This window comes from Natator depressus, chromosome 5 (assembly GCF_965152275.1).
Source record: "Natator depressus isolate rNatDep1 chromosome 5, rNatDep2.hap1, whole genome shotgun sequence".
Taxonomy (NCBI): domain Eukaryota; kingdom Metazoa; phylum Chordata; order Testudines; family Cheloniidae; genus Natator; species Natator depressus.
The window spans coordinates 118,336,905-118,354,820 of NC_134238.1; the positions used below are offsets into that span (position 1 = coordinate 118,336,905).

The following is a 17,916-nucleotide window of genomic DNA, read 5'->3' on the forward strand; positions in this document are numbered from 1 at the left end:
CATGCTGATGATGAAAATGAACATGCGTCAGTCTGCACTGCTTTGGATCATTATCTGAGTCATGCCACCAGGAGAAGGTTGATTTTCCTTTTTGGTGGTTCAGGTTCTGTAGTTTCCACATCAGAGTGTTTAAAGACTCCCAAAAGCATGCGCCACACTTCATCCCTCTCAGATTTTGGAAGGCGCTTCAGATTCTTAAACTGTGAGTCGAGTGCTGTCGCTATCTTTAGAAATCTCACACTGCTACCTTCTTTGTGTTTTGTCAACTCTGCAGTGAAAGTGTTCTTAAAATGAACATGTGGTAGGTCATCATCCAAGACTGCTAAAACAGGAAATATATGGCAGAGCAGGGGACATACAATTTTCCCCCAAGGAGTTCAGTCAGAAATTCAATTAACACATTTTTTTTTTTTTAAATGAGTGTCATCAGCATGGAAGCATGTCAGGGGCCTATGAATGTTTATCATCTCTGGCATGTAAATACCTTGCAATGCTAGCTACAAAAGTGCCATGCAAATACCTGGTCTAATGTTCAGGTGACATTGTAAACAAGAAGCCGGCAGCATTATCTCCAGTCAATGTAAACAAATGTATTTGTCTCAGCGAATGGCTGAACATGAAGTAGGACTGAGTGGACTTGTAGGCTCTGAAGTTTTACATTGTTTTGTTTTTGAGTGCAGTTATGTAACAAAAAAAATCTACATTTGTAAGTTGCACTTTCACGATAAAGAGATTGTACCACAGTACCTGTATGAGGTGAATAGAAAAATACTATTTCTTATTTTTACTGTGCAAATATTTGTAAGCAAAAATACATGCTGATTTTAGTTACAACACAGAATACAATACATATGAAAATGTAGAACAGCCAACATATTTAATAAATTTCGATCAGTAGTCTTATTTAACTGCAATGGTGATTAATCAGGATTCATTTTTTTTGAGTAATTGTGAGTTAACTGTGATTGACAGCCCTAATCATTACTGCAACACCACACTTAGTGTGCATGTAGGTATTGATATAGCTTATTTGTACAAGGTGCAGTTGTGTGTGCAGTGTACTTTATTTCAGAAGAAAAAAAAAAACCCCCCAACATGGCCTTAGTGAACTCTTGCTATTCCTTATGGTTTCTGCACTTTACCAAAGCTCGGGCAGTGAGCTGCCCAGCATTGTACACTGGGAGGGTTTCCTGTGCACTTTGGTGGCTTTGATAAATAGCTCAAAAAGGTAAGACACTGCTTATTATGTAACTTTCAGCCTCACAGCCCAGTCCTGCCTTTGCTGACATTCATGCAACTCTGCTGACCCCAGCAGGCCAGAAATGGCCATCAGTGCAGTCTATACTAACTGGCAGTAACCCAGCTCGAGGGGGTAGCTGAAAGATGAGACAGTGGCTTCAACTGCTCCGTTGGGTTGGGGATGGAGCAAGGACACCAGTCATATATGACTCATGCATAACATTAATGCCAGCTTTGAAGGTTGGAAAGTGCTGGATAGTTGAAATTTTGACACAGCAATAGGGAAAAAATTACCAGTTGCTTCCAAGAACAGGTCATGCACCTTTATTTAATGTTACCTTTTTGGTAAGTGGGAGGGTTTTCTTTCAATCAGTCCATTTACATACGTCAACATCCAAGTACCGATCGCAATGAATTCGATGGAGACCTTGCAACATTAGAAAACTTTTCTTAATATACATCCATTTAAGCAAGAGCTTGCAGGTTAGAACGAGTGCTAGTGTCAGCCTTGCCTACCTCACTCTTGGTATACAAAGCAGCATTGCAGCAGCACAAGAAATGCCCACCTTGGGCAAAGTACAGTGTGGTTTACATAGTGCAATCACTTTCAGAGGAAAAACTCTAGGAAGGCCACATCTGTCTGTCTGTTTTTTTTTCCTGTCAAGTTTATAAATGAAAAGGGGGGTGGACCTCAGACCTTGGTTTAAATTCGTATCAACTTCTGTGCAGGTAGGTTCTGTGTATAGGCACATGCTTTAGAAGAATTCTGAATCTGTACTTTTGATCATTAAAAACATATTGCTTTATGAGTCAGAGATTCAAATACTCCATCTCCAGCTTCCCAATAATCCTGGCCCCAGCTGTCAATAGAATTTCTAGAACCTGTTCTTCTATGAACTATGCACCCCTAGCAGAATATGGCAGCTAGCCCAGTTGCTCTACCTATAGCTACATAACAATCTTAGGTACTGCCTCACAATACACGTCCCTGCTGAAATCAAGAGACTGCGAGTGCTTGGTTTACCGTAACCGTCTGTTACTTTGAACTATATGAAAAAGAACAAGTCAGACAAACAACGGTGACGGCAAAGCAACAAGGGGAATTCTCATTCCTACAAAAATGAGCTCTTGTGAAAAGATTTCATGGAAGGCCAGTTGTTTAAATGGTACCATCTTATGCAAGTGATTTGCCCAATAAGCTTTTAAAATTTACAGATGTAAACAAACAGCAGCTCCCTGCCACTAAGTCGTAGATCAAATGTTTTAGCACCAGCTCCGAGGGATTGCCTAGTGTGTGCTAATACAAGATGCGGTAGCGCTGGCTGAGGTCTCAGATACAGAAGTGCCATAAGAGGCTTACCCCACCGTTGGCTGAAATTTTCTGATCAGATGAGTATGGACTGCACTGCCCCTTCCCCTAGGTACCACATCAGACTATTAAGCTAATACAGTAGCAAAACCATTGAACGTGAACTAGCACAGACCTGAGGGAAAGGCAGGTACTGAACACTCAATCCTGACTGTGCCAGCAACCCGGAGCAATGACTGTTGGCAAGGTTATTTGCAAGATTCTCTCCCCCTGTAGGTTAAGTCAGAAAGGGATGGGAAGGAGTCCTTAAGAAAACAACAAGACTTTCTCTGCTGAAATCCATGGCTGTGAGGTTGCCAACACTCATGATTTTATTTCATAATCAGCACCGCGGTGCCCTACCCACGCTAAGGTTACAAGGGTCATTTTACATTTCTAAAGCCTGTCGTCACAGCATCCAGATTTCCGCCTTTTGTCTGAGAAGAGAAAGAGCGGGGACAGGGTAGCGTGGCCATTTAATCAAATAGAATTTTTACTCCATGTTAATGCAGATATGGTCTTTCTTATTAAGTGCAAATTAAAAGTATTTTCTAGAAACCAGTGTGAGCTGGCGACTGATAGATTATTCAGTTTGTTACAAACATTGAGAAGTCTACATTGTTACAGCTTTCCAAAGCAAGAACAGAGTTACAAACATGAAAAAAAAAAAAAAAAACAACCTACTACTATAAAAATTTCCACCATGGCAAACTGAACACTCTGGAAAAACATTTTCTAGAAAAAGTTTGGGGGTGGGGAGAGTGTCATTTTTTGCTGCAGTTAAGGAGTGTCATGCAAAACAACTTTGAGAAGAGCAGTGTTCCCTACCTGTCCTGCCTTACAGATCCAAACCACCTCAGCCCCAGACAGCTCATTAAAGTGCTCTTTCACGTGCATACTTTTGGAGAAAATCATTGTTGTTTAAAATGTGGGAGGCAGAGATCCATTAGCTGTGAAGGGGGGCATGGATTTGCTAAATCCACTCTGAAGTCAGAGATGGAGGAAATAAGTCAACAATATTCTGCCTTTCACATTTCACAAAGGGTGGGAGCGTGTGCCAGGGAGGACCAGACTGGGCTAGCCGTGAGATGGGAATTCTGGGATGAAATTTTGCCCTCAGTGAAGTCAACGGGGGTTCAACCCTTGTTAATGGAGGCAGGATTTCAACCCTTGTTAATACAAATATTAGTTGCCCCCGATCTCCTGGAGAGACTTAAAGAATCACTATTTGGGCACCAAGTATTAAACCTCCACATGCAAGGTACGGTGAAAAGAAAATAAGCGTTTAAACTTTCCAGAGCTGTTGGTTCTTCAGCTACCTTCAACAATTCTTTATAGGGGCATTTGGGATCCAGAGTAAATTAAGTTACATCCTTTGCCTATTTTAAGAATCAGATGCTTCTTGCCCTTAATACTTCTTTTAGGTTACACACCTATAAGTCTTTTAGGGCACATCATTAGAGGTATTTACTGATCCAACTATTTTTTTCCACAACTTAAAAGTTGTTTACTAACCAGCTGCTTAAAACAGTAAAAATACAGTTAATGGGGAACAGAATTTAAGGCATTTTTTTATTTTGGCCAAGGAATGATGCATGCTACAGATTAATCTTCATTTCCCCACTTGGTTTTCAGATCACACTGCACTTGTTTTTGTTTTACATGGCACTTTGCTGTTGGTGTTTTACAATTTAGTCAAGGTTTTCAAGTGTTTTCTTCAAAAAAGATGCTTTCTCTTGCAGCTCAGGTCTGCTGTCCAATACCATGGTAGTAAGGGAGCCAATGAGGAGCTCTCTGCTTTCCAGCGGCAGGCTGTCCCATTGTTTAGACTCTGCGTGGATAAAAGGAGACAAGCAGCTGCATTTTCAAATGAATACCCAAATGATGCAAAGTAACTAGGCCCCCGGACATCGTAAAACAGGAACCGCTTCGAGTTCTACGCATGATCCAAATCGCTATTCAGGGAGGAGATCCTGCAGGATTATCAACCATATGGGGAAAGTTCAGCCTGCCTTACACAGATGCAAGTCCCATGGACTTCAACAGGAGCTGTGCCCTCCAAGGCCTGGCTAAATGTGGTTCACAGGGCTCAGCATGAGGGAAAGAAGGGCTTGGGGGGCATTTCTCTCTCACTTCATGGTTGCTCCAGGTGAATCACGGAGAAGCCAGAAGAGCAGCAGGAAAAAGGAATACACAGCCCTCTTCCACTAAAGGAGACACATGGAGCTAGAGCAGGAACCTAAAGGCTCAACAGGAGAAAGTTCACTAAATAAAGAGCAACTGCAGCCATGTAGGAACACACCTGTTTAGGCCTTAAAGGGGATGGAACCCCAAACTGAGAGGCTAAATTCAGCACAGGTGTTACAAGAAGAGGAGAAGCACTTCCTGCACAGCAAAGCCTCCTCCAGCCCTCCAGGGGGCAGGCAGCATTTCCACCAATGCCAGCCATGGAGCAGCACAGAAGGGACAGAGCACAATGCAAAATCTGGCACCTTGAGTCTGAGACAGAGCTGGAGAAAGAACCTCAAAATCCTGACTCCCAGGCCTGTGCTTTCTCCACCTAACTCTCCGTCTTGAAGGGTTCTCACACCAAGGGGGGCATACCTAGGATTCATCCACAGCTTCTCCAACCATAACTCAGAATTTCTCCCTCCCACTTTTCCCGCCTCCACCCCATGTCAGTGCTGCGCGGTCCTTCCAGGTGAGAAGGGCTACATGCAGCAGGTCGACGTTGCTCCTAAATCACCCAGCAGAGTAAATGCAGAGCAAGAAAAGGCATCGCCTTCTCCGCCCTTCCAGGCCTTGGGGCCACACGCTGAGCTGGATCTCAGACTCGGATCTTCCGCATGATAAGCAGACAAAGAACCTCACCTTTAAGTCTGGTGAGCAGCAGTTCTATCACAGACAACGCTTCTGTTCTGATGGAGGTGTAGCTCCTATTTTCTATGGAGAAAGAATGCAGCCAACTTTCAAAGCTGAGTATACATCAGTGGCACAAATACAGCTTTAGCCATTTGTTGCCACAAAGTACTTTAGCTTTTGTAGCTCCGAACACTTCTGTCCATCATATGGCCAGCTCAGAAATCCCCACGGATAGTCAGGTGTATTAACAGCAGAGAGTCTGCAAATACACAGACTCCCCCACCATGTTAGAAAAGCATCATGCATCGCCTTCTGGTACAGTGCCCACAGTGCAACCATTCCACATGTTAAAGAGCAATTGGAGGCTAACAAACGCCGGTGAAATTTTAATACAGTCATATTCCTACATCGGAGCCCTTGAGAAACAACTCGTTATGTAGAGGAGTCTCCTTTCAATAAACTTGTGGCTTGGTAATGCTTAAAATAACCATCCGGGTATTTCCTAAATCAATAGGGTATTAGGTTATATGGGCTTTCACCCAACGTCACCAGAGACCAAGTTGTTTTCCTGTGACCATAACTCGCACAAGCACTTCCATGGTCCTCAGCCCCTGGGGTGACATCCTTATCCCCACACTGGCCCCTTTGAGCCACATAAAAGGACGGAAGTGGCATAAAGGGGCCCTAAGAGCCCTATATCTGCCCAGGGGTCGATTCCCCAACACAGACACTGCAGACAGCCTTAGGGCGCCTTCCGTGGCCATGGGGTTGGGTGCAGGAGAGGCGTGTTGGGAGCATAGCAGGACTGGGAGGGCACAAACATGGCCTCTCTTAAAAGGTGCACCACAGACTCGCATCTCTGGTTTCTTTTTGCAGCCCATCATCTCCCACCATTCTGAGAGGTCTGGGAAGGGGCTGCTCCCCTTCACTCTGCAGGTCCTGGAGGTGCTTCACGGCTGGCCATGCCCCCTCCTCCCACTTGCTGCCAGATCTCCTACCTCTGCAGCAGTGAAGTGACAGTTCATTTGCGCCAATCTCTTTATTGTTTCCTGCCCTTTCCGGGCAGCAGTGGGCCTTTTCTCTGATCTCAAGCCTCCCTCCTTCTTCCTTGGTGGGGGTCTGTGCAGCTCCAGCCCCTGGAGCCTCCACTGCAATGCCTTTCTGCTGAGCTCCTTTGCCCCCTTACTGGCATGGCACAGCAGCTGCATGAAGGCCAGGGGAGATCCAAACAGTGCTCTGCCCATGAGGGAGCCTTCCCAGGATCAGCAGAGGGTGAATTATGCCCAGCCTCCTCCCATGCAACCAACCCTAGCGCCCGCATGGGCGTGAGGCTCTGAGTCAGACAGACAAGCTAGGATCCCTCCCCACGACTCCACCCCGAGAAGCCTGACCAGGAGACCCAGGGCAGAACAGGGAGAGGCTCTTAGGAGGACTTCATCCAGATGACCCAGGGATAAATCTGGGAATGGGCCTTGAGCACCCTCAGGGCTTATATCCAGCCTTCCCGCCACCCCCAGTTCGAGTCAGAAAACGGTGATAATGAGATCCCATCTCCTGCTCAAGAAGAATGGGATCCTGAAGGAGCACACAGCTAGGGAGAAATTTCTCCGGGCTCTGCACAAAGCAAGCCACGTCTGGGTTGCACTCTGGTCACCATCTCCAGCAAATCTCGCCAGAAAGTCAAAAAAGTCCACAAGGAATAAAAAGTGGGAGGAAAAAGAACAAAATAATCCAGAAGAGACACCTCCAAGTCAGCCTATTCCTCCTCTGCCGAGGAAGGAGAGCTTCCGGGCTCCAAATCTGCGCAAGACTTGGGAAAAAATGCAAAAATTTTTTTTCCCTCTGAGAAGTTTGAGGCCATGTGCAAAAAGGTTGTGGCCACAGTCCAGATCAAACTTCAGCAGGCTTCCGAGGATGAGCCTAAAAGCAAATACCTTCCCTCCAAATCCTCCCCCGAGGCAGCAAGTCCCCTGCGCTCCTTCTTCAAAGACATAATCAGGGACAAGTCTGACACAGGTTAAATGTAGCAGCGATCACGACCTTTGGTTCTATTAGCTGCAAGAACCAGAGAATGCTCTCACTGAAGCCCAAAAGACCAATGCCACAGAAACCTCCCTAGCTAGGGACATGGTTATTCCTTAAGAAGGGGAATTGTTCCCTAAGGACCTAACGGACAGGAGAGTGGAAGCCATGATTTTTAGTGCTTGATTTTTAAGCTTAACTTCATAACTTTAACATGAAAAATCCCAAACTGAATAAACACAGTGGATTTATGGCTTATTACAACAATCTATAACCCACTAAACTATCCTACCCTCTAGCTTCTTCCCTGCCCCCTTATGACCGGAGAAGTGTGTTAATGGGCCACTTTTCCTTGAATCGTCCCTTGAAATATGTATTAACTCCTGCTAAACAATCTGTTCCGCCTTGTATTTAGCTGTGATATTTCCCAGACCCGAAAAAGAGCTCCGTGTAAGCTCGAATGCTTGTCTCTCGCCAACAGAAGTTGGTCCAATAAAAGATCTTACCTCATCCACCTTGGCTCTCTAATATCCTGGGACCAACGTGGCTAAAACAACACTGCATATGACTTTTTATACAGCTTTGAAATGACTCATCTGATGGCCAGCACACATTGCTCTGCAGCTTTGAACTGCCTCCAGAAACTGCAGAGTGCAGAGGAGCAACCCAGACATATTAGAATTATGGGAGACGCTGCTAGCAGAAAGGAAATTCTTGGGTAAGAAAATTTCCATCCTAGACAATGATCATGGATATATAGGGCCAAAATAGTCTGTGGTACAACTCCATTGACTTTGAGGGGACTACACCAGAGATAAATATGGGCTGTTGTTTCAGGTGTGAACTTGACCAAGCTATAAAAAGTCTGAATGAAGAGACTGGGAAAATTATGTTTCATTCAGTTCTCCAGTCCTACGTGACTCATCTTCTGCAAGGAGAACTCTTAAGGGGGAAGTTATGGATTTGTAGAAAGTACAGTCCTGGAAGGAGCCACACAGCAATCTACCACCTCCAAAATCAAGGTATTTACTATTGGAGAGGAAGGGGTGTGCCTGCTCTAAAGGAGTCTGACACTTCTGGTCAAAGCGTCCTGGGCAATACTGTCTTCAACAGCCAACCCAAGGGAGGGAGATTAAAGGGAACTCAAGGTTGTGGGCGATAACGTTATAGATTACACTTCACTGAACGTGTCCCAAGAGAGAGAGGTTCAAATACATCCACCAGCCAGCTCCCAGAAGACAAGCATTTAAACAAGCTGTTCATCACCAGCCACCTGCTGGGAAAATATATTTACCTAATGAGTGTGTGATAGATGAGCAGGTTTCCAACAGGATTTCTGTCAAAGCCTCGGGGTCTGAGTGCGCCTCTTCAAAAAGCATTAACCTAGCAAATTTAAAAGCAGTGTGAGACTCATTGTGCCGAAGGAAACAAGCCACTCTACAGATCTGCTTGGCTGACTCTGAGGAATCATTACAGCCAACGTAATAGTGCATTTGTCACAATTTCATGAAAAGGACGAAATGCCTGAGTGAAGGCAGGAAATAAAAGTGAAGTACAAGCAGGAAAATTACCCTTGAAAATAGGCGTTCATGGCCTGTAGCACTCCAAGCTGCACTTTCCACGTACTGAGTTTCAGACGCTCACACATTAATTTGCACACCTCTTGCCAATAGCAGCCTGAAAACAACAAATTAGGGTGGCATTACATTAATAAGGGGAAGGCAGATGTGTACTTTCCCTACTTCACACTAATATCGCTGTCTATGCCCATGCTCCAAATTAGATCAGTCACTGCAAGGAGCTCAAAACATCCTCCTCCCACAAAGGACCCTGAAACCCTGGTTGATCCTGATGGGGCAACACTTCCATACATGGAGGCCTAATCACAGGCAACCAAATCCACATTCTGTCATCTCAGTAAAAAGGGGCCTGATCATTCAGAGATGCTGAGCCCCTGAAGTTCCTGTTGACATGAGTGGAAACAGTGGGTGCTCAGCATCTGGGAAAACCAGACCACTTATTTAGGTGTCTTGCTTCAGACACCCCCAGTTAGGAAACATTGGCCTACACGTCCCATCACATCACTCTACACCTTCGAAACAGCCTGGTATATGGCACTGAGTGCACTTGTAAGGACTCTTCAGGGGTTGGCCTGGGCAAAGACAGACTGTGCAGTGTACATTTGTTGGAGTGCAAAAGACAGAGCATCTTCCCCAGTTACTGTAAATTACTGCCAGGATTGCAGCAACCGACCCCACTGCTCAAGCAAATGGCTCTTGAAAGCCCTGGACAGTCCTCCGCATCCCTCAGCGTGCTTTCTGGTTGAGTCCCTTTTTAAAGCAAATACTCTTTGATCCACACACTGCCAGCTTTGCTCATTATTTGTCTGATCCAACTTACGCTGCGTCTCCAGATTCCTAGGCCAGGCCTTGCCCAAACTCTCAAAGGCACAGAGCAGAGATTCCATCTGAAGCTCCTTTTCTTTTTCGTTTTCGTCATCATCATTCTTTGGTGAACCGGCTCCTACGCTCTCATGAGAATTCTGGAGAGGTACCAGTAACGGGGGGAAGGATATTATGCTTTGTTTATTCCACAGGACGCTTTCCTAACAAACAGCCCTTGTATCTAGTCATTATATAATCCACCCACACCACACAGTTAGAGAACCTCAATTCACTGACGTTCTGTTGCCATCAGGAAAAGCTACAGAAATGTTACTAATTTCTATGCTGTCTTTCATCCGGAAGGACCCCAAAGCGCTTTAACAACACAGGGCCGAATTTTCACAGGGGCAGCATGTTTGTAGTTCCCATTGACTTCAGCCCAACCTGCAGATGCTCAGCACTTGAAAAAAATCACACTCTTCAGGATTCAGATGGGGGGGCTGCAACCAGCAGACATCGCACTGCGCAATTGTGGGTTTGGAGGAGAAATGCTATGAAAACACAGTGGGCAAATCCCTGTGGTTTGAGACAGTGTCATAGGATCTTTAGTTTCCAGCAGAGCAGCCAGGGACTTGGGTTTTAATGTTTTTCTGGAGAAGCACCGCACCACACGCCGGAAACCACACACAACTCCAGTTTAGCCCCTCATCCTTCCAGTGAAACTAAGTCTAGACAAATCAAAAAAGTGGGGACAAGGAAAACCTTGTGAGATTACAAGTGGGAGACGTTCACACCTGTACTGGACCAGTCTGAATGGGGAGAGCTTTTCAAACCATCAGCCCTGAGGAGAAAAAGAGCCCCATGGACATGACTTCACCCGGGCAGGCCTACCACCGCCAGCTGGTTTTAAAAACGAAGTAAATCAAAAAGCTGAAGCGTCACCTTCTTTATCATCGGAAAGACGATGTCCGCCAGCTCCTGGAACCGGTCTTCCTTTGTCGCTTTCAGCACGTCTGCCGTACATCTGAGAGCTACCATCTTGTACTTGAGGTTCTCTTTGCGACACTCTTTCAGGACAGCCTGGACAACATCATTGACGCTGGGCTGATTAGGCACAGACATCTGCAACTCTGCACTGAAACACCAGAAGCACATGGAAGGTCAAACACAAGTTACACCCCTCTGAGGCTGTTTGTTAAGTAAGCAGCTCCGACACCTTGAACCCAGGACCCCACACCCTTTACTGCCACAATTCACAGACTTTCCATCCTTTTTATTTTAATACAGGTTAAATAAAATGGGTTATTCCAAACACACAGAGTCTTACTGGTGCCAGTGAAGAGCTCAGAGCCTGACTGGGCCCTTTTCTAGGCCTAAGGGGCATGGCTGGTTCACAGTGCTCTAGACAAGATCTTCCGGCCATCCCCAAAAACATCCAGTAATTTGCCTGGAGAAGATGCAGCCCTTGGAGGTGCGTTCTAATGGCACTCTCCTCTGGGAAGTTTTTCTTGGAAGAGGGAGGAGTTCCTTGTCATTTGGTGGAGTCTAGGGCATTTGCAAATGGGAAAAATGCTGTCCAGGAGAATCTCAATGAACGAAAGTAAGCCTGTTAGCTCCAGAGTGTGCAAATCTCCATCAGAGGCAGGGAAATCCTTCTCCCAGCATTCACCAGCGTACATACACGCACCTTCCGTTCTAAGGGCAATGTTTCACTCTCTGTGGCTTCATTCGCTCTCCCTTCCTTCCCATAAGTACATTTCTGTACCTGAGCTCTTCCTCAGTCTTGCAGTATCTGTTCCTTCTTCTTCCTCACACTTTTCCCACTTCCTCTGTTCTTCCTCCTCACACTTTCAATACAACCCTCATGTCATTTCCTCCTCCATCCCCCATCCCTCTGTCTTTCCCACCCCTGTAATCCACTCGCCCATCCATTCACCACCGTCACCATCCCACTTCTCCCATCCTGTCCCTACATCCACTGAGGAGCTCTGCTGCCAACTCCGGCTTCTGCCCAACAGCCCCAGCCCGAGATCAGAGGGGAGAGGAGATAAAGGGTCTATGTCCAGGGGGAGATTAGGGTGGCATCCAGTTCCGGTTACCTGCATGCAGAGACAACGCTGGCGATCGCTTTCAGCAGCTCCTCCTGTGAGCATTAAAACAAAAGTGAGATGTGCTCATGAGAACAACTTCATGGTGAGACAGTGCTTTCCTCCTGCACGGTTTTCACTGGTATCCCTAACTCTGTGGCTCAGACTCAGATGCTGGAGAAGCATCCAAATGCCACTCACCTCTACAAGGGGCACATTCTTTCCATCACGCCACTATAAACTGCACTGTTTTAATCTCATCCTCCCCACTCACTCATTCTTCCCGCGGAAAACTAGCTGACTAGATGCCTACATTCCAAAAACATGACACAGCCGGGTTCTCACTCACACTGTCCTGGCTGCGAAACTGGGCCTTAAAGTGTGTCTAAATGCGTGCTGCCAGAGGAATAGAAAGTAGTCTGAAGAACCAGATTCTCATTTACATGAAGGTTTTTTTGTTTTGTTTTTTTTAACTCCATGTGCTTACGTATGCTACTTGGTGCACTTATTTCCATTACCGACTGGGCATAGCCAGAGTTTTCCCATTTCCACCACCTGTAGTTACTCTGGTTCCATGCCTTGTCATTTAAAAACATGCACAAGTCCCACTCGCTCTAAATCAAACAGGAACAAAGCAGTTTGGGTATCTGATCTATTAAACAGCCACATGCTCAGGCCAGAAAACCTCAGTGCCCCTCTTTGTATCATAGGAACACACAGGACAGGAAGGGTCCATCAACCAAAGCAAGATACATTTGGAATAACACTCCCTACAGGGATGGGAATGTTTATGGCTCGCTATGTTCCATTTCTGGGCTAAGGGACTGAACACCTGAGCCTCTCTCAATCCACTTGGCCCCACTTGTTTACCTTTCCTGTCCACGTTCTTCCAGACAGACCTTGCAACAATGCACCAACCACCATTCCCAGATGGGGCGGCACCAGGGAACCAGTTTGTTTGGCAATAGATGCCATGGCAGCCGCTCCCTGGGCTTTCATCTTCCAAGACGGGGACTGCAGAGCCTTCTGGGTAATGGCGATCAACTCCTGCATATACAACCTAATGCCACCATAAGTGCCTGTGTATCAAACACAGAGAAAAGCTGTAATTTTAGGACATCAAAGGGAAAAAAAGCTGATCCTCAAGCAGTAAAAGGATTCTCCTCTTCTGGCTGTGAGCTGAGTCACCACAGTAACCTCCAGATGACTCATCGTAGGGCCAAGTAACTGGGAGTCATTCCAGCTCCTCCTCACCATGTTTGCTAAATCCTTCAGAACTGATTTAAGAGGGTCTTTAATACACAATTGAACAGGAGAGCCAATCCCCATCCCTTGATCTTGTGAGGACTGGGGTATTTCTCTTGTCAATTTCCAGGGACATTTTATTTTACTTCAAAAACCATATCCCTTACTAAATTTGATGGCTGCAGTTCCTCAGGTCCTGGGGAAGAGGTCTGCAACAGTAACCTACTGACTGGTTGGGACTTTTGAAACCAGATCACTAAACAGCAGAGAAAGAGCACGCAAGTCACTCACAAGGGGCAAATTACACAGCTGCATCGTCCTTCATCCCAGGACATAAAGCTGTTGAAACTGGTATCCAGAGCCCTCCTATTGGGTAACACCCACTCTTTGGAGTTAATACTATGAGCACCACCTACTAGACCCCAAACCAAAAGAGATCTCCAATTTCAATCAGGCTAGCACAGGCACTGGGCATCAGCCTTAATACCGCTCCCTACATCAGTACCTGCAGAGAGAGCAAATTTCATTCCATGAAGCTTTTGAATGCTGGGGCTGAGATTTTCAAAAATATCTAAGGTATCCCCCATTACAATAGCATCCAGCGCCTCACAACCTGTAATTCATGTATATCCATCACGTGTTGTCCCCACTTTGCATATGGGAAACTGAGGCACAAAGAGGCTAAGTGACTTGCCCAAGGTCACACAGGTTTTGTGTGGGAGAGCAGGGAACTAAACAGGCGTCTCCCAGACCCGAGGCTACAGCTGTAATCATTGGGTCATCCTTCTTGATAAAAAGGCGGCCAAAAGATAGTAGCCTACACCCTGATTTAAGCACCTAAATAAGCGGATTTTTTTTTTTTTTTTTTTTTTTTTTTTTTTACAAGCATTGGCACCTAGCAACTCCCGCTGAAGCCATCTTGTCACCCAACCCTCCCTACGATATCTGGAAAGTTCAAAAGGTGGGCAGGGTCTCTGGTAGGAAAGGAAGGTTTGGTTGGTTTGGTTTTAAAATAAAAAAAAACTAAATTAAAAAAGCATAGTTAGGGTGAGCAGCAAGTCCTATTAAAAACTGGTCCCTAAAGATACAATATTAGTGTTTTCATGTGTTTGATATCAATAGGTTAAAAATAACCCTGCAAATTTTCCCACACTTTTCAAAAATTTTCTGCAGAAAAGACAGTTACCTTTTTCCAAAACTGGTGTTCTTAGAGATGTGTTGCTGATGTCCATTCCACATGAGGTGTGTGTGCTTGCCATGTACACTGGTGCCGGAAGTTTTTCCCTCAGTGGTATCCGCGGTGGACGGCTCTGGCACCCCCTGGAACGGCGCACACATGCCGTGGTATAAGGGGCGCCGCCAGCTCCCCCAACTCTCAGTTCCTTCTTGCCGGAAACTCCAACAGTGGGAAAAGAGGGCGGGTTGTGGAATGGACACGAGCAACACATCTCGAAGAACACCAGTTACAGAAAACGTAACTGTCTTTTCTTCTTCGAGTGCTTGCTCAGGTCCATTCCACGTTAGGCGACTCCCAAGCAGTGCAAACAGAGGCACCGGGTAGGACGAGTAGATTGCAACACAGCCCTGCCGAACCAAGCGTCGTCCCTGGCCTGCTGAGTGATGGCATAATGCGCCGTGAACGTGTGAACCAAGGACCACATCACAGCCCTGGAAACGTCCTGGATGGGAACGTGTGCCAGGAAGGCTGCTGAGGACGCCTGAGCTCTGGTCAAGTGGGTCCTCACAATCAGCAGCAGCAGTGGGACCTGTGCCAGCTCGTAACAGTCTGGATGCAAGAGGTGATCCAGCTGGAAATCCTCTGCGAGGACACCAGAAGGCCCTTTACCCTGTCCGCTGTCGTGATGAAGAGCTGCGTCAACCTGCGGAAAAGCTTGGTACGCTCCAGGTAAAACGCCAGGGAACGTCTGATGTCCAGGGCGTGCAGCCTCCTTTTCTCGCTAACAGTGTGTGGCTTGGGATAAAACACAGGGAGGAAGATGTCTGCCTTCCATGTTAATCAGGACACCACCTTTGGCAGAAAGGCTGGATGGGGTTGCAGTTGGACTTTGTCCTTGTAGGATACCGTATATGGTGGCTCCAATATCAGGGTTTTAAGCTCTGACACTTGCCTCGTGGATGTTATGGCCACAAGGAATGCGTCCTTCCATGACTGGTGGGAGAGGGAGCAGGAGCCGATAGGTTCAAAGGGCTGGCCCATGAGCCTAGAAAGAACCAAGTTAAGGTTCCACTGTGGGACAGGCGCCCGCGTCGGTGGGAAGAGTCTCTCGAGGCCTCTCAGGAATTGGACAGACATGTCTTGTGAGAACACCATCTGACACTGGATCAGCGGATGAAAAGCGGAGATAGCAGCAAGATGCACCCTGATGGAAGAGAGGGCCAGCCCCTGGTTCTTAAAATGGAGCAGGTAATCTAAGACAGATTGTAAGAAGGAGCACGACGGAGAGATGCTACGCTCAGACGCCCAGTGGGAGAACCTCATCCACTTAGCCGGGTAGGTTGCTCTAGAGGAAGACTTCCTGCTTTCCAGGAGGACGCGCTGGACCACGTTAGAGCAGGTCCACTCCTCCGAGTTCAACCACGCAACATCCACGCTGTGAGGTGGAGGGGGGCGAGGTTGGGGTGAAGGAGATGCCCGTGATCCTGGGACAGCAGATCTGGTCAGTCGGGAAGGGGCCAGGGAGTGGCCACCGCCAGGTCCAACAGTGTGCCGAACCAATGTTGGCCACGCTGGGGTGACCATGACGACTTCGGCCTTGTCTCTCTTGACCTTTGACAGGACTCTGCTGATGAGTGGGATTGGAGGGAACGCATACATCAGTTTCCTCCGACCATGACAGGAGGAAGATGTCGGAGAGGGGGCACTTGCCCAGGCCCTGCAGGGAACAGAAGAGATGACATTTCCTGTTCTGTCTGGTGGCGAACAGGTCCACTCGGGGAGTTCCCCACCTCTGGAAGAGTGTCTGGGCTACCTCTGGATCAAGCAACCACTCATGGTGAAAGAAAAGACCCGCTGAGGCAATCTGCCAGCGTGTTCCTGACACTGGGGAGGTGACAGGATTCCAGGTGGATCGTGTGGTCGATGCAGAAATCCCACAATCTGAGAGCCTCTTGGCAGAGCGCCGAAGAGCGTGCTCCCCCCTGCCTGTTGATGTACAACATCAAGGCTGTACTGTCCATCAACACTCTCACCACCTTGCCCGCCAGATGCGGTAGAAAGACTCCGCAGGCCAAGTGTACTGCTCTGAGCTCTTTGACGATTATATGCAACGTCCTCTGGGGACCACATGCCCTGGATCTGGAGGCCACCAAGATGCACTCCCCAGCCGAAGTCCAAGGCGTCCGATATCAACTCAATTATGTGACAAGGGTTGTCAAATGGAACTCCTTCCAGGACCGCCCTGGGGTTACTTCACCATTGTAGTGAGGTAAGTATTGTCAGTGGGATGGTAATGACCTTTTCGAAGTGATCTCTAGACTGAGAATAGACCGTTGCCAGTCACTGCCGCATCCGGAGCCTGGCATGGGGGACAACGTATGTGCACGCTGCCATGTGGCCCAACCAGCTCAGGCAAACCCTGGCCGTGGTCAGGGGAACGCGGAGACTCCCACGATGAGGTTCACCGACGCTTGGAACCTCTCCTGCGGCAGGAACACTCTGGCACAGATAGAGTTGAGCACCGCTCCAATGAATTCTATCCTCTGCACCGGAACTAACATCGGCTTTTTGTCGTTTACCAGCAGGCCCAGGGATCGGCACGCGGCCTGCAGCACCGCAACATCCCTTTGGACTTGGGACTTTGAGTGGCCTTTGACGAGCCAGTCGTTGAGGTACAGGTAGATCTGGACACCTCAACGTCTGAGGTAAGCGGCTATTACCAACATGCACTTGGAGAACACCCTCGGTGCTGACGCGAGACTGAATGGGAGGAGTGCGTACTGATAGTGGTCGGGTCCCACTGTGAAACGTAGGAAGCTTCTGTGACCTCGAAAGATCGCTATGTGGAAATATGCGTCCTTCAATTTGAGGGCGGCATACCAGTCTCACAGATCCAGGGACAGGATGATTGAGGCCAGGGACACCAAGCGGAACTTCAGAGTCTTCAAGTATTTGTTGAGGTTTTGCAGGTTCAGGATGGGCCACAGACCACCCTTGGCCTTCGGGATTAAAAAGTACCGGGAATAGAACCCTTTGTTCCTGTACTCGTGAGGAACCTTTTCCACTGCACCCAACTGCGGCAACCCTTCTACCTCCCGTGCAAGAAGACTCTTGTGAGAGGTGTCCCTGAAGAGGGATGGGGAAGGGGGGCTAGAAAGAAACTGGAGGATATAACCCTGTACCACAGTATTGAGGATCCAGCAGTTCGAAGTTATAGAGGTCCATGTGGGGAGGAAAAAAAGAAAAGGCGATTGGAGAACAGCAGGAAAGACAGATCTGGGCTATAGTCTGGTAGGTCGCCCTCGGACGCACCCTCAAAATGCCCACTTGCCCCCCTGCTTATTGCGGGTCGAGCCCAATTGGGCAAAGGGGGGAGGTGGGTGGCTCGGGCAGCACTTGTAGCCCCTGCTCTTTTTGTGGGGTGGTTCCTGCCGGGGTGGGCTCCCTTGACCCTGAGATGGCTGTGGTTTGAGCCACTTACGGGCTGGACCAGGGACGTACAGCCCTGGAGTTTTCAGGGTGGTGCTTTCGGTCCATGCAGCTTTGGTCCAT

At 47.5% G+C, this 17,916-nt stretch overlaps 1 protein-coding gene across 2 annotated transcripts in view; it reads right to left on the bottom strand.

Moving 5' to 3' along the window:
- Nucleotides 1-1,567: 1,567 nt before the first annotated feature.
- ECPAS (Ecm29 proteasome adaptor and scaffold) overlaps nt 1,568-17,916 on the bottom strand; it is a 90,914-nt gene continuing 74,565 nt past the window's right edge. For both annotated transcript variants that reach the window (XM_074953513.1, XM_074953512.1), the window contains exons 42-49: nt 12,813-13,021; nt 11,955-11,998; nt 10,798-10,990; nt 9,872-10,013; nt 9,043-9,148; nt 8,766-8,854; nt 5,459-5,530; nt 1,568-4,418 (exon numbers count right to left, since the gene is read on the bottom strand). In XM_074953513.1, coding sequence (XP_074809614.1) covers nt 4,279-4,418; nt 5,459-5,530; nt 8,766-8,854; nt 9,043-9,148; nt 9,872-10,013; nt 10,798-10,990; nt 11,955-11,998; nt 12,813-13,021 — 995 coding nt within the window. In that variant the 3' untranslated portion in view covers nt 1,568-4,278. The remainder of the gene's footprint in view (nt 4,419-5,458; nt 5,531-8,765; nt 8,855-9,042; nt 9,149-9,871; nt 10,014-10,797; nt 10,991-11,954; nt 11,999-12,812; nt 13,022-17,916) is intronic.